This window comes from Grammomys surdaster, unplaced genomic scaffold, assembly GCF_004785775.1.
Source record: "Grammomys surdaster isolate TR1022 unplaced genomic scaffold, NIH_TR_1.0 224, whole genome shotgun sequence".
Lineage (NCBI taxonomy): Eukaryota > Metazoa > Chordata > Mammalia > Rodentia > Muridae > Grammomys > Grammomys surdaster.
Window position 1 is genome coordinate 7,770,089 of NW_021604669.1, and position 13,725 is coordinate 7,783,813.

The 13,725-nt window shown below is 45.3% G+C and overlaps 1 protein-coding gene across 3 annotated transcripts in view; it reads right to left on the reverse strand.

Moving 5' to 3' along the window:
- The window catches only part of Tg (thyroglobulin), a 174,413-nt gene extending 162,418 nt beyond the window's left edge, over positions 1 to 11,995 (reverse strand). The window contains exons 1-8 of one of the 3 annotated variants that reach the window (XM_028773215.1): positions 11,892 to 11,995; positions 11,378 to 11,486; positions 10,354 to 10,451; positions 9,233 to 9,436; positions 8,763 to 8,922; positions 2,243 to 2,349; positions 1,415 to 1,558; positions 1,036 to 1,221 (exon numbers count right to left, since the gene is read on the reverse strand). In XM_028773215.1, the coding sequence (XP_028629048.1) occupies positions 1,036 to 1,221; positions 1,415 to 1,558; positions 2,243 to 2,349; positions 8,763 to 8,922; positions 9,233 to 9,436; positions 10,354 to 10,451; positions 11,378 to 11,486; positions 11,892 to 11,961 (1,078 nt within the window). In that variant the 5' untranslated portion in view covers positions 11,962 to 11,995. The remainder of the gene's footprint in view (positions 1 to 1,035; positions 1,222 to 1,414; positions 1,559 to 2,242; positions 2,350 to 8,762; positions 8,923 to 9,232; positions 9,437 to 10,353; positions 10,452 to 11,377; positions 11,487 to 11,891) is intronic. The other 2 variants (XM_028773216.1, XM_028773217.1) reach the window with 2 other exon arrangements.
- Positions 11,996 to 13,725: the final 1,730 nt, after the last annotated feature.

A 13,725-nucleotide genomic window follows, 5' to 3' on the forward strand; every position in this document is an offset into this window, starting at 1 on the left:
GTGTGTGTGTGTGTGTGTGTGTGTGTGTGTGTGTGTGTGTGTGTGTGCTGGCAACATATAAAGCTGAGCAGATCTCTCAGCAAGGCCACTGCATTCTGCAATTGATCTCACAGGAGGCACTGAGGAAGTGAGTGAACAGTTTCGCTTCCCCTTCTTCACTGAGAGCTGAGCCGCTCCATATATTTGTTATGTGCTGCTATGAAATAAGACAGAGAAAGAGTGAAAGCCCAAAACCCACCTAAGCATTCATCAGAGCTCCTGCTTTGACTTGGAAAGCCATGGTTCTTTGTTTTCACCCAAGGACTGCAGAGTACAATGTTCTCTAGGTTTTGATGTAACTGGGTGGTGGTTTCAAATAATTCCAATGCAAGGCCTTAAACTTTTCTTTATTTCAGGTCCAAAGCTTGCTCCAGCTCCTCCCCTAACACTGCTGGGAGGCATGTATCCCCCATACAGCCCAACAAGCTTCTCCAGGATGAACCTCACATCATCAGCCTCACTTCCCTCCAGCATGAAGCCCAAGCCTGGGTTATGAGGAAGACTACATTCTTGCTCCGACTTGCCTTTCCCTCAAGTCACAACGTGCACTCCCTACTCCAACACTGTCTCTGCCATCCTTGCAGATTCAGAGCCTATAGGAAGAGCCTTTATTACAGGCACTCTGGGAAACTGTCCCTCACCCATGAAGCCTTCCTCAGTGTCTTGAAATAGAACTAACAATTTGGTGCTATGTCAGCTTGCTGTTCACACTCCATCCATAGGACATGAAAACTCAGCTCTCTTCTTTTTTGTTATCAGTGAGACTCCTGGTATTCCTTAGGATTTCTGAGAAAGTAACTATATCTGACAGAAGACCAAAAACCCACTGCAAGTTAATAGCAGCAGACTGCCTTCAGTGACACACAGCTTGAAGGACCTCTGGGGGATATTCAGTCAGTAGTTGATTAGTGAGCTCCTGAGAGACTGACGTGAAGAAACAGAGACAGTAACAGGCTCTTAGGAGAGCACAACATTTACCCCTGAGAGGAAACTTACCGCAGGATGGTGGCTGGCCTTGTTGCTGCGTGCCAGGGATCTCTATCCCCTGGGCATCCACACACCAGCATGTCCCTCCTGTCTGGCACTGAACTGCTTGGTAGTGACCATCTCCGTGGCAGCTGGGGATGTATGGATGACCAAAGTTGGTGGCAGCAAACTGTTCTACCTCACACTTAGTGGGACCTAGAAGAGACCACACAGCAAAGGAGACATTCATAGTGAGTAAGGTCTGTGTGTTCACAGCCTGCATGGGTATTTGGTGCCCCAGAGCTACCCCAAACTTACTTTGATGTAACAGCCATACAGATGAAAGTGACCCCAAGACGCTAGTGATTTCACAGCAGGAGTACATGTCTCTTGCTAGCTAGTTACTTACATCGGAATCTGCCAGAGATGACTAATCGAATGGCCAGGAATCGTCTCTGCAATATCCGGTACATGGTGCTTTGAGTGAAGGTGGAGGTCCGGTCCAAGCCAGCAAAAATGGTGTCATAAATTTCATCCAGTAACAACTCCAGTCCTAAGAATGTGTAGATAGCATTTCAGGTATTTGTTCCTCAGGAAATAAAGTTCTAACCTTGCTGAGCTGACACATGTGAAAAGGTCAGAATCTGTAAATTCTGTAGATAAGCAGCATGATATGCAACGGGTCTAGGCAGCTATATCCATTCTTTAGACATTCCAGATTGTCATCACCTACAAAGTTCATGCTCAAAAATCATACAACAGATTTACGTAATAATAACACAAACAGCAACAACATTTTAAATATGTTTGTGATTTTTGTAGGGTCACATCTGTCATTCTGTTGGCTGCCATATGCTACCCGATGTGGCCCCTGGGCCATGGGTTGGACATGCCTGGAATAATACTCTAATGGTTTCTAAAGTCAGGGCTGCTGTCGTAGCTGGGCTGGTCTGACAGCACAGAGGAATGCTACCTAGAGAAGGAGACTGATAATATGTCCTGTCTTGCACTTGCCACACAGCAAGGTAGGCACCTCTTTCAGCTGGCAATGGCACCATACAAGCAAGTGGAAGCTGCGGCAGTGTACCACAGATGAAAGCTGGCTGAGGTTGTGTCTTCTTTCACACTCAAAGCAACCTAACCCGGATGTAGAACTCCAGGGCAATTTCTGCCTTAGGCACTAGAGCCCAAGAATTACACTTGATCCTTTCACACTCCCAGAAGTGTGGCTGATTACCTGTCTCAGCTAGCTCCCGCCCCTGGCTGTCAGCACAGTAACAGTACCCAGACACTTCAGGAAACCTGCTCCGGAAGGAACTGAAGGTCACAAATGCATCTGGAAACCTGTCAGAGAGGAAGATGCGTGGTCAACATTTCATAAAATATGAGCCATCTTCAATGGAAACAAATGTGGCAGAGTCTTCAGCTGCATTTGCAGTTCTTTCCTACTCTGGCTTTACTTAGCCAAAGCAAGGGTAGACTATACTTAGCTGTCATCTACCAACTAGCCCTTTTCCTTATTTTCGATATTTTGCTAATTTGTGCCCACATACGTCTCAGAGGACCAGAGAGTACTACATCGGCTTCCCCAACAGAGTAACCAGAGTCCAAAGACCAGGTTTTCTTTATAGGTATGTGACAGGATGCAAAGAGTCTCATTTTGTGTGAGCAACTGCTTCCAGAGCTTTTTACAGCTTTCAAAAGCCTGTAATGAAAAAGCCAGATTCTGTTACAGGAGATCTATAAGGAGAAAATGTTTCCATTCCATCATTAAACACCACGAAATCAAAACGATTTCACCATTTGTGTCTGTCAGCTGAAGATATGCTTGTCTTTACGATGATGTCATACCTGGCAAATGCTACCTGAAGCTCATTTGCTGGGTCCCCATCTTTGCATATGAGGAGACTAAAGTACTGAGAGTCACTGAGGATGTCTGAGATGGTCCTCATGTCCTGTGCAACTAGTATATTACATCCAAGTGTGTGTTTCTAACCTGTGTCTGAAAACCTAGCATAGTATTTCATTCTCTGCACAGAGTTCTATTGCTACATAATATCTTCTAGCAGAATATTAAAAGCAATCTGCATGCCCAATGGCAAAGAAATGAAGAGAATCAAAGTATTCCTTCCACGTTGGATAAAATATTACAAATGAAGGTGGTACTCATAAGTAAGCAAAAAGGAAACCATTCAGAAGGGATGGGTATAAGACAGCAAATACACACAGCATGTTCATTACCATGAAAAGCCAGCTCTGGGTGTGGGAGGGGCCCTCTATGATTCTGAACATGGGCAGACACAAGTATTAGTCAACTCAAATGAAAGTTATGAACATGATGTGGGCTGGTTCTATCTAAAGGCCAAGTTTCCTTTACCAATACATGAAAGTGCTTTAGAATTACAGATCTATTACTGTACCGTATTGCTTGTCCATTATTGTGCTATTATTTTCATCTCATCTTTGAGAAGTCCTAGGAACCTTGAATAAGTGTGGAAGAATTCTTGCCCTGGCCTACCACAGTGATTGTCACTATTACTCAGAAACAGTAACACTGTATAGGTATCAGTCAGACACAATGCCAGACATTTTTCATAGTCTATGGACAAGGGCATCCTGAGTCTCTGTCCTTTGTTCCAGAATAGTAAGATGTCCACTTAAATAGAATGTGGTCCTTTAGTGCCCCACCTACAACTGGCAGTGACCTTGGGTTCCTGTTACATTTGCAACTTGATTTAATACAATCTAACTTCTGTGGGTAGGTTTTGAAATGATGTCTCCACTTGTGATTTTGGAGACTCCTATAGAATAGTCATTTCCACTGTTCTAATAGTTAGGTTGTTGCCTCTTCAGCTGGAATTGTTGACTTATCACTATGTCAGATCCCCTACCTTACATCAGTCAAAGAAAGGCAGAGTCCTAAAACTGAACTGCCAGAGCCAGTGAAAGACAGCTTGGTTCCATCTCCAGTTTTAGGTCTGATGGATTTGGTCTAAGAAGGCTTTCAAAGTAGGAAACTTTGAGCCACATTCTAAAGCTACCTCTGGCCATTTGAGCAGGAAACAATGGAAGACATAGCTAGAAGGATCATTGACATGTCTCTAACATCTAGAGAAAACATACCCCACGAGTGGTCAGGAGAAAAAATAGATAGGTGAATAACTCTTAGGGGAGGAAGAAACAAGGGAGAGCATGCCAAAACTCAAAGTATCCATCACTGAAATTGAATTTGTGGCTGCTTACACACTTGTGGCTTATGAACACTGTCTTGGAGAGAGGTCTGGCTTCACGGGCAGAAGGGGTTGTCAAAGTATAAAGCCAAAGATGCTCTCCCACTGTTCCTTTGATAAGGACCCAAGAGACATAACTCCTTCCATCCTTAAAAGAATAAAGGGGTATGTTTACCTAAAATACCGGGTTATTCTCAGACTTAAAAAATAAACGTTTTTCTCTGCTTATAGCCAGAGTTCAGAGGCAAATATAAATCCCCTTACACTTCTGTAATTTTAGTGAAAGATTGTTCCAGACCCATCTCTTCCCCTACTTCTTATTTTCTTTTCTCACTGTTTTCTTCTCCATGATTTCCACTAACCTCTCCTGTCTTGTTCTAGGAATACACAAAGAAAGAAGGAAGATAAAACAAACATGCTTAGTAAAATGAAATCCTAGAGTGGGGACAGGTTTATGCATCTATGAGTTTGTGCTCAGATTCAGCTACCCCAGACTTAGATTACAAATAAAGCCCTCTGGAGTCTGGACGGCCGGACCCAGCCTTGTTGTTTACAGAGTACTATCCATGCCTCTGGGTATCTTGCAACACTCTCCACAACATTAGGTTCTCTAATTCTTCCCATGAGCAGTCCTTCAGAAACTTAACCTGAAACCAACATATTAATGCATTAACAATGTGTTTATTCTTTCCTGGGCTGGGGCAATTAGTCTTTAGGAGAGAGCCAGACACAGCATAACACAGCACACAAGTCACATTGGCCACAATAGGAGGTCTTGAAGGTGACTAGATGATCTGCCTGTGAGGATTTCCTCATAGTCTTCCATATTTTAATTATGATGCTTCTGTACATGTCAAGGTGTTCCTGACTCCCTCCACAGAATAACAGGTGTGCTAGGGCATTTTGGGTGAGGCTCGTTACTACTAAGCAGGCAGGGGAAACAAATTAATGATAAGGGCTGATAAAAGAATTTTAACTCAAATCTCTAAAACCTTGATAAGGACACCAGCCATGCTTCAAGTTCTACAGGGTTCTGCTTGAGGCTTTGGGTAAGACAGAGTCCCACAGTTATGACCAGACTGAGACCATAAAGAAAATGAACAATCCAAAACAGCCAGCATAGCTACTTGCTATCACCATGTGATAAACATGTTGCTGTAGTAAGTAATGTCTTTTCCTCATAGAGAAAACCTACAATGGTCAAGTTCAATCACAAATCATAGCAAAGCATATGAAGATCTCACAGAGGATTGGGAAGAACTGTTCCTGGATCCCAGGATCTCTAAGACCCAGAAAGTAGTTTTCCAAAGTTTTCCTTCCCAAACATATTTTCAACCATCTACTCAGAAAGGAGTCATCCCTGACCCTCCTCTCTTGCTCTTCTAGATGTTCTTTGTGATACATATGCCTCCAATACAGCTCCACCTCCCAAGCACCATCCCCTCCTAACATGGAGCCACCATCATCTTTCTCAGAACTTGGCCCTCAGTGCAATCTCATTATCCACTCTGCTCTTTCCTCCCTGGATCATTCTTTTTAAAGTCTGGGGATCTGGTGGTGTTTATGCAATGCTCTACCAACTCGAATCCTCACCCTACTCCCAGGCCTTCAAATATTTGAGGCAATGTCAAGTACACACAGAACAAATTACCCATTGCTTATCTGAAACCCAACTGCACGTGGCTGTCCTCTATCTGTCAACCCCAGGTGATCTGGGCCTATTCCATGTGGATTCTACGGCTCCTTCTGCTGGCCCAAAGGAGTCACTGGGCCTGGGGCAGCCAGATCTACATAGTAACAGAAAATTCCTGATTACCCCTGGGCTTTTGATAACCAACCACCCAATCGTTCCCATGACCTTTCTAGGGCAGAATTTGTTCAAAGATATGCTAGAGAGAGAGAGAGAGAGAGAGAGAGAGAGAGAGAGAGAGAGAGAGAGAGAGAGAGAGAGAGAGATCGATCCCATTTCAGAAGTGATTGCTTTTATTTGCATTAACAATGAATACTTGATCCTCAACGTTTGTGTTTAACTAGACTGCCCTCTTGTGGCATTAACTGTGAACTGAGCCCCAATCTCAACTTGCCCCCTGTTTACAGTCTTTGATGCATCCACTAAATCTCTAAACTGGGGTTGTAGACTTACTTTGTGCCGTATGCTGAATGAGAAGAGAAATGAATCATATAAAAACAGACAAGTGACAATTTTCTATACACCTCTAAAGCCTACCATGCTTCCCAGGGTGAGCTCTTTAAAGTCTTCCAGACTACACTTTCTAATTATGTCTGTCTTAAAGCTGAAATCTACAAAACACCTTGGATACAGTTAGCATTCAGTTGGATGTGAACTGAGGATGCCTGGATTGCACAGAGGAGATGAGTATTTGGTGAGTTGTGCTGCCTGGTGGTCCTGTGCTCCCAGTTAAGCTAATCTGTCATCGCCAGGGGGGAAAAAAATTCTAACCTACATTTTCTAAAACTGGGTGAAGCACGACAATTCCCTGCAGATGATCATGTTGGGATGATACATATTCTCAGTCGTTTCATAAGTGAAGTTTTGGGAGAGCTTAACCTTGGCTCCGTAAATAGAGCTCAAGCTTCCGTTTTCCTGCAGAGAACACTGAGGAAGCTCTGCAAAGGTAAGTGAGCAGGTAACCTTGCAAAGTGAGGCAGATGAAGACTGCAGATGGCAGAGGCAAAGGCTATGGGGCAGGATTGTACTGGAAACAAAGTTGGCAGTGGAGTAGGGTAGCCAAACTCTGAGGGACTTAGGACACAGGAGGGTTTGGTACAGAGCAGGTAGCTCAAGGCTAGCTTCTTGACCACATAAACAAATACATACAACCTCCAACCTCAGTATTTACAACCATACTATGCATTTGGTGTTTAGGTTGAATGTATGAAATCACTGATACTGAGCTTTGTGGAAACCTTTCAGGATGTGATTTAATGAAAATGCCAAGCTTCTAAGGTATTATGCAACTCAGATCAAGTTTGTCGTGGGACCAGCACTGGGAGCATGGTCTGTGACCTTTCTGGCACAACACATGGGAACATTTCTTTCTCTCACAGAAACTGGCTGTTCTGGAAGGCAGCCACATGGAGGCTCAGGTTCTCCCACAGAATCCACAGCAGTGTTAACACAAGCTGGTGCTTTCTTTTCCTTCTTTCTTTCTTTCTTTCTTTCTTTCTTTCTTTCTTTCTTTCTTTCTTTCTTTCTTTGTATTCAGAATGATCTAATGTTATTTAAAGTCTGCATGGCCCTTCACAATCATTGGGTAATCTAGGGTAGCTGAATACCTTCTGGATATTTGGGTCTGAGTATATAGATGCTTCTCATTCTATATTTGTTATTTAAACAGGAAAGTCCTTTACACATGCACACACATACTGAACTTACAGAAGTACATGTATATCGTCATGCCCATTCTCTTTAGTGAGCTCTTTTGCCTTTGATCGGGATCCTATCTGTCCACTCTTCCACTGCAGCCCCTAGCTCCAAGTGGCCCTCAATAACTACGTGGTCCTTCACATTACTCTCTGCTTTTGGTTTTACCCAGACTTAGCATACTCATCTGATCCTAGGATCACATGTGCGTATATATAAAGAAGCTTTTTGTTATTTGTTTTGAATAATTAACTTCTGTCCTTGAACTGCGCATTTGGATTGGGTTACTATAACAGACTTCGGAACCCTGTTCAAGGCACCGTCTCCTGCTCTGGTGCCTCATGTGAGCATCTATACAAAGGTTTGTGGTATATTACATCTAATCAGCAGCTCTCCCTGTTGGATGAGCAGTCACCTTTTTCCTCAGTTCTCTGCTAGGATGGAGAACAATGCAACAAATACCGAGATATGTAGCTCTCCATGGTGCTTTCACTTGCCTGGTGGCCTGGTGAGGCACAGAGTCCGCATATGTGGTGATTTGAGTGAGAATGGCCCCCATAGGCTCATAAATTTGATCACCAGGGAATGACACTATTAAAAGATTAGGAGGTGTGGCCTTGTTGGAGGAAGTAGATCACTGGTAGTGGGGTTTGGGGATTCAAAAGCCCCTGCCAAGCCCACAGTCTCTCCCCTCGCTCTCCCTCTCTCTCTCTCTCTCTCTCTCTCTCTCCCTCTCCCTCCTCCCCCCCCCTTGCTCTCTGCCTGTGGATAAGGACACAGCTCTCAGTTACTGCTCCAGTATCTGCCTTCATGCCATCATTCTTCCCACCATGATGATAATGGGCTAAACTTCTGAAACCATACACAAGCCCCCAATTAAATGCCTTTTTTTATAAGAGTCATGGTGTCTCTTTGCGGCAATAGAACACTGACAAAGGGCATGTAATTGTAATTTCAATAGCTAGTCCCAGCTGGCTTTGTTAAAAGTGCTGCTGACGGGCTGAACTTGCCTGTCAATGACAAATGAGGGCAAGGCTGCATGTGACACGTGATATTGTGATATTCCCAGATCCTGATGCAAACATCATCTTGAAGAGCCAATGACCCCCTAAGTGAGGCCCCTCAGGGATCAGTGCCCTTACCTGTTGTAGCTGTGGATCAGATCAAAAATCATCATGTCTGTGGTGTTGACAAACTTGCACTGGACAGGCATAAACTCCCCATCTGCAGCACACTGGGGTGGCGACTTGTCTCCTACACCATGGAGGAGACGACGGCTTCGTATCTCACAGCTTCTTGGACCTAAACACATTCATGCAAAGTTGTTCAGTTCTTATGGGTAGGTACATATATAGGTACTTATGCTACCCATGTGACCCATGTAAGCCCACAAGTGCCCTAAATAGGCCACTGGAGGCTCGCAAAGCATTTGTTGACATTGTGTTTTGGGCTTACGTATGTGTGGAATGACCTAAAGTCATGCAACTGCCTCTGTGACATTTTTCGTTTCCATCAAAGCCCAGGTACTCTGTGTTTTGTGAGGCATGTGATTTGTGGGGAGTCAAACTGTAGCCCACCCAGGGATTCTGGCGCCCATAACAGTGACACTTACACCATGTTGGCCTTCCCCGCTGGCGGGTTCCGTACACCTCCATACCCTCTGCGTCTACACACCAGCATTGCGCTTGCTGCAGGTCACACTGCACTGGTGCATAGCTCCCTGAATCCTGGCACTGAGGAAGGTAGCGAGCATCTGTGCTGTTAATGTAGCTGCTCAGCAGAATCTGTTGTTTGTGTAGCTGGCAGAAGGACAGACCTGGGGCACAAAGAGAAGCATCAGCGGAGGACTGTTGGGGAGCACGCAGGATTAGGATTGAGCCCATAAGGACCTTTTCTCCCTGAGGAACACTCAGCCAGACATTCAGAAGGCTCTGACATCTTGAGAACTGAGTCAGAGTGAGATGGCGCTCCCTGGCGCCCTGGCCCTGTAGAGGAGCTCCTGGTAAGGTTAACAGAGGATCTGACTCAGGATTTCAGTGTGGGCTGCCTGAGTTGCCTGAAAAGCTGCTTTACTACTCTGCACTTCTCTTCTTCTCTACAAGTGAGAAGACAGCTGCCTCCCTCCAGATGTGGGAGGAAAAGCCAGTTTGTGTTTGCTCCTAAGGAATAGCTAGCATGCACCAAGCTTATCACATTGCAAATCCTAACATGGGTGAGGCAGGATCTCTGTTCAGTTTGCAGATTGGGGTTGGGTGCGTGTAAATCAGAAAGAACAGGTGACTTTGGTTAAGGTCATGATGTCAGAGAGTATGAAGGATCGTTAGGGTCCCCAAACCTGCCATGCTAGTCACATAAAACCAAAGACTCAGATAGAGCTATCATCTACCGAAAAAGAGCATCCCTTTAGGCCTTGCTTTCACAATGGGATAGAACTTTGCTGAGCGCTGACCTTGCCTGGAACCCTTCGATGTCAACTGGTCATAATTGATTCAGTGCTGGCACAGTGGCTGGCTCATGGGAAGCACTTGCTAGCTACTGACTAGGCATGAGTGTCTCATATGGTTTTTATAGTGGTCTTTAGGAAACTGGATCTTCTTTTCTATTCAATGAGGAGAAGCTATCAGCCCTTAGGGAGATGTGCCCAATTCACTTACTTAAGCCTAGTGCTTGTCCCTAGATGTGAAGTGTCCCAGTACAATGACACCTGTTCCACTGTTCCCATTTGTTACTCACAAGCTGTTGGCCTCCCCAGCTGCCTGCTGCCAGGTACTTCCCTGCCATCAGAATCTACACACCAGCAAGATTGGCCATCATTTTGACATTGGACTGTCCTGAAGAGAGAAATATCATGTGATACCATAATGCCTATCCAAAGGCACATTCTGGCTCCAGCTCAGGGAGGCCAGAGGCTAGCAAGTCACACAGGAAAGCCAGAGTTGTTATCACACAAGGCCATGGAGTGAGTTCCTCGGGCAGGGAAAGGCAACAATGAAAGTTACAGGGTGGCGTAGGGTAGAAGGTGGCGAGGGAGACACAATATCCTGGAGACAAGGCAGTCCTGAAACTTCCGAGAGAAACATACACAAGGCTGGCAAAAAGGGGGACATACTTCTTAACTCCTTCCTCACAATCGTGAATCTGCAGCAGAAGTTCTGACTAGAATTAGCCAGCAGACTGTGCCTACAGGAAGCGTGAGTAAGATACAGAAACGGGGGGGGGGTGTTCCATAGCTAGAGATGAGGGCTCTACATGTGACTGCGTGATAGAGGGGAATAACCTCACTCTACATGGAGAACTATAGTCCAGGACCTACAATTTGTCAGGGTACCTGCAAAAGCCCCTTCCAAAGAAGAGTTCTTGGGAGGAAAATGCCCTAGCAGCCCAGGCAGGCTATGAAAACAGGGTTGCCCAAGTAACAGGCTGTTCCTGTTTTGTCGTACCAGAGAACTGGGGGATGGGTGCCTTGAAGTACCCTTATTTCTATCTGGGCTTTACCGAAAGGCCTTACACACTATGTTGTAAAGAAATTAAGATAAAGCTTCAGCAATATTCGGGGGAGAGCCCCCCAGTGGAGAGTCTGTCCAATAAAATATCTATATGGAAGGATAGAAAAGGTGTCCTCTCCCCACCCCAAATGACAGCATAGCTCAGGAATCTGAAGAACTTGATCCATACAATTGTGGATTACAGGGACAAAATGTGAAAGGTTCTTTAGGGTATTTTAGGATCCTGGAGCTCCTAATAAAGCCAGTCTTACTGGAAACTTCCATCTTCTGAGCACTGTGGAACATATTCAGCCTGCTTCAAAAAGGCCTTCTCCCTTTGCAGCTCACAGGGGCGGAGTGGCTGTGCATCTACCTGGTACTCTGTTTGAAGGGAAATGACACGTAAGAAGAGTGCAAGCTTGCCCCATTCCCACCCCGGACACAGACACAGCCTTTACCTTCCCGGTCTTATTGACAACCATTATTTCCATCTCCAGCATAGGGTTAGCTCATTACTCTGTACTTTCCTGGGAGGTGATGGAGATATCTTCGTTCTCCCAGCTTACTTATCTCCATTCTATCAATTTCTAGCTCTGGGACCTCAGGCAATTCGGCTCACCTCTCTGAACCTCTTTGATCTGAACAGCAAAGAGACAATATCTAGCCTTTGGGCATTTGTGAGGTTAGATGAGATCAGGCATGTTTAAGGGCCCTGGCCAGAGTCTGACTGAACCACATGACTGAAAAGTCCCTCCTCAAACTCATGGCCTGAGCCTTAGAACTTACCAAAGATGTTGGCTGCTACCAGGCAGACTGGGCTCAACAAAGTAGAGACCCACAGGACCAGGGCCACCATCCTGTCCCCTACTGGGATGAAGGGGTAGGAGCAATGTCCCATTGGAGTCCCCTTGTCAGGGAGCCTTTATAGCACAGTGGCACGAAGTGCTCTCCTGTTCAAGGACACTTGACAGGGCAGTGGCTCACTTTGTTTTCTCTGCCAGTCACAGGAACTCCTCCCTCTACTTGAGTCTGCCCCCAGGAAGACTACTCAAGTGGTCAGTAGGGTGACCATTCCAGGCTATGGGGACATGAAATGTGAGGTTGACATTAAAATTTCTCTTTACAGGCAAATGCCAGGGGTCTGTATCCTTAGGGGTGACAGAGTTCAATCGTAAAACTATGAAAGATAAAATACCTCGTCTTCTTCCTGATTCCCTCACTGTCTCCTCTTCTCTGCCCTCTTCTTCTTCCTCCCTTCCTCCCTTCATTCCTTCCTTCTTTCCTCCCTTCAGTATTGGTTTAGAGCCTAACATCTGTAAGCACTATTCTAGAAAATGAAGCCATGGCAGAAAACAAAACAGAAATTCTGCTCTCATTAATATTGAATGCAGAATTGTACTGAAGGAACCCAAGTATACCTCACATACCTATTCTTGCATGCATGAGCACACATGCATATGTGCATGCCTTTCTCTAGTCCCCCTTTTCTGGGGACTTAACTCTGCCAAGCCAAGCGAGCAGAGTCAAGAAGTGGGATTCTTTTGCACATAAGGCCCACATGTCAGGATCAGCTTCTCTCTTTCCCAGCTGCCCCTGTGTAATCTATGAAAATGATCCTTATTCTTGAGACCACTTCCTTCTTCTCAACAAAGCTGAGAAGACAGTGGCCATGCATGCCTACTTATCTGCAGGGTCTTTTCCAGAGAGAAAACAAAGAATTGAAGAAGGTGGCTCATCCTCGCCACCATCATTGCTCTTGTTATTTTCCTAATGTGCAAAGGGCATCATTGTGTGGAGTAATGACAAATACACAGAACACGGGGCAGGACAAAGGGCAGAGGCCAGTGAATGATGTATCATGGGTGGAGTGGAGGAGGAGCACATCAGAATCTGAAGAACAGTGTCCTTAGAAAGAGGAAGCAGAGTTATGGGAAGAGGGCCAGTCTCCCACTCGGCAGACATCAAGGGCTCACTCTGCACTGTATATAAAGCAAGGGGCGATGTTGGAGAGACCAGGCAGGTTAACTATTGCTTTCACAGTACTTGGCATAAGTGCCCCAAATTGGCAACTATTTGAGCTGGCTTTGGCTGCCATCACAGTATCATGGACGAAGTGGCTTACACAATGGCCAAGCTTCTCAGAGTTCTAGGGGCTGGAAGACTGAAATGAAGGTGTCAGCGTTTGTTTCTGTGGCTTATGGGTGTCTGGAAATCTCTGCCTTTGTGTGGTATTTTTTCCCTTTTGATGTCTGAGTCCCAGTCCCCCCTCCTGAAAACACCAGCCACACTAGCTTGGGGAGTCCCTTAAAGAGCTTTAGTTTAGTTTAGTTACTGCGTCAAGACCCTGTCTCCAAATAGTGGCAGAAGGAAGCCTCAACATAGGAATTTGAAGTTGGGACTCACTGATCACTCTCAAATACCTAAACATGTTCTGATCATGAGAAAAACTGGGTGTGCAGTTAAGTCAGGTAAGGAACCCTGGTCCTTGGCACCTTCCTGAGTAACTGCACTTTTGAAGTTTCCCCATCACTCCCTAGCCTCCACACAGGCTTTCTCCACAGAGTGCAGGTCCCCTCTCCCAGGACCATTCTTATTTAAATTCTGCCCACACTGATGGTTT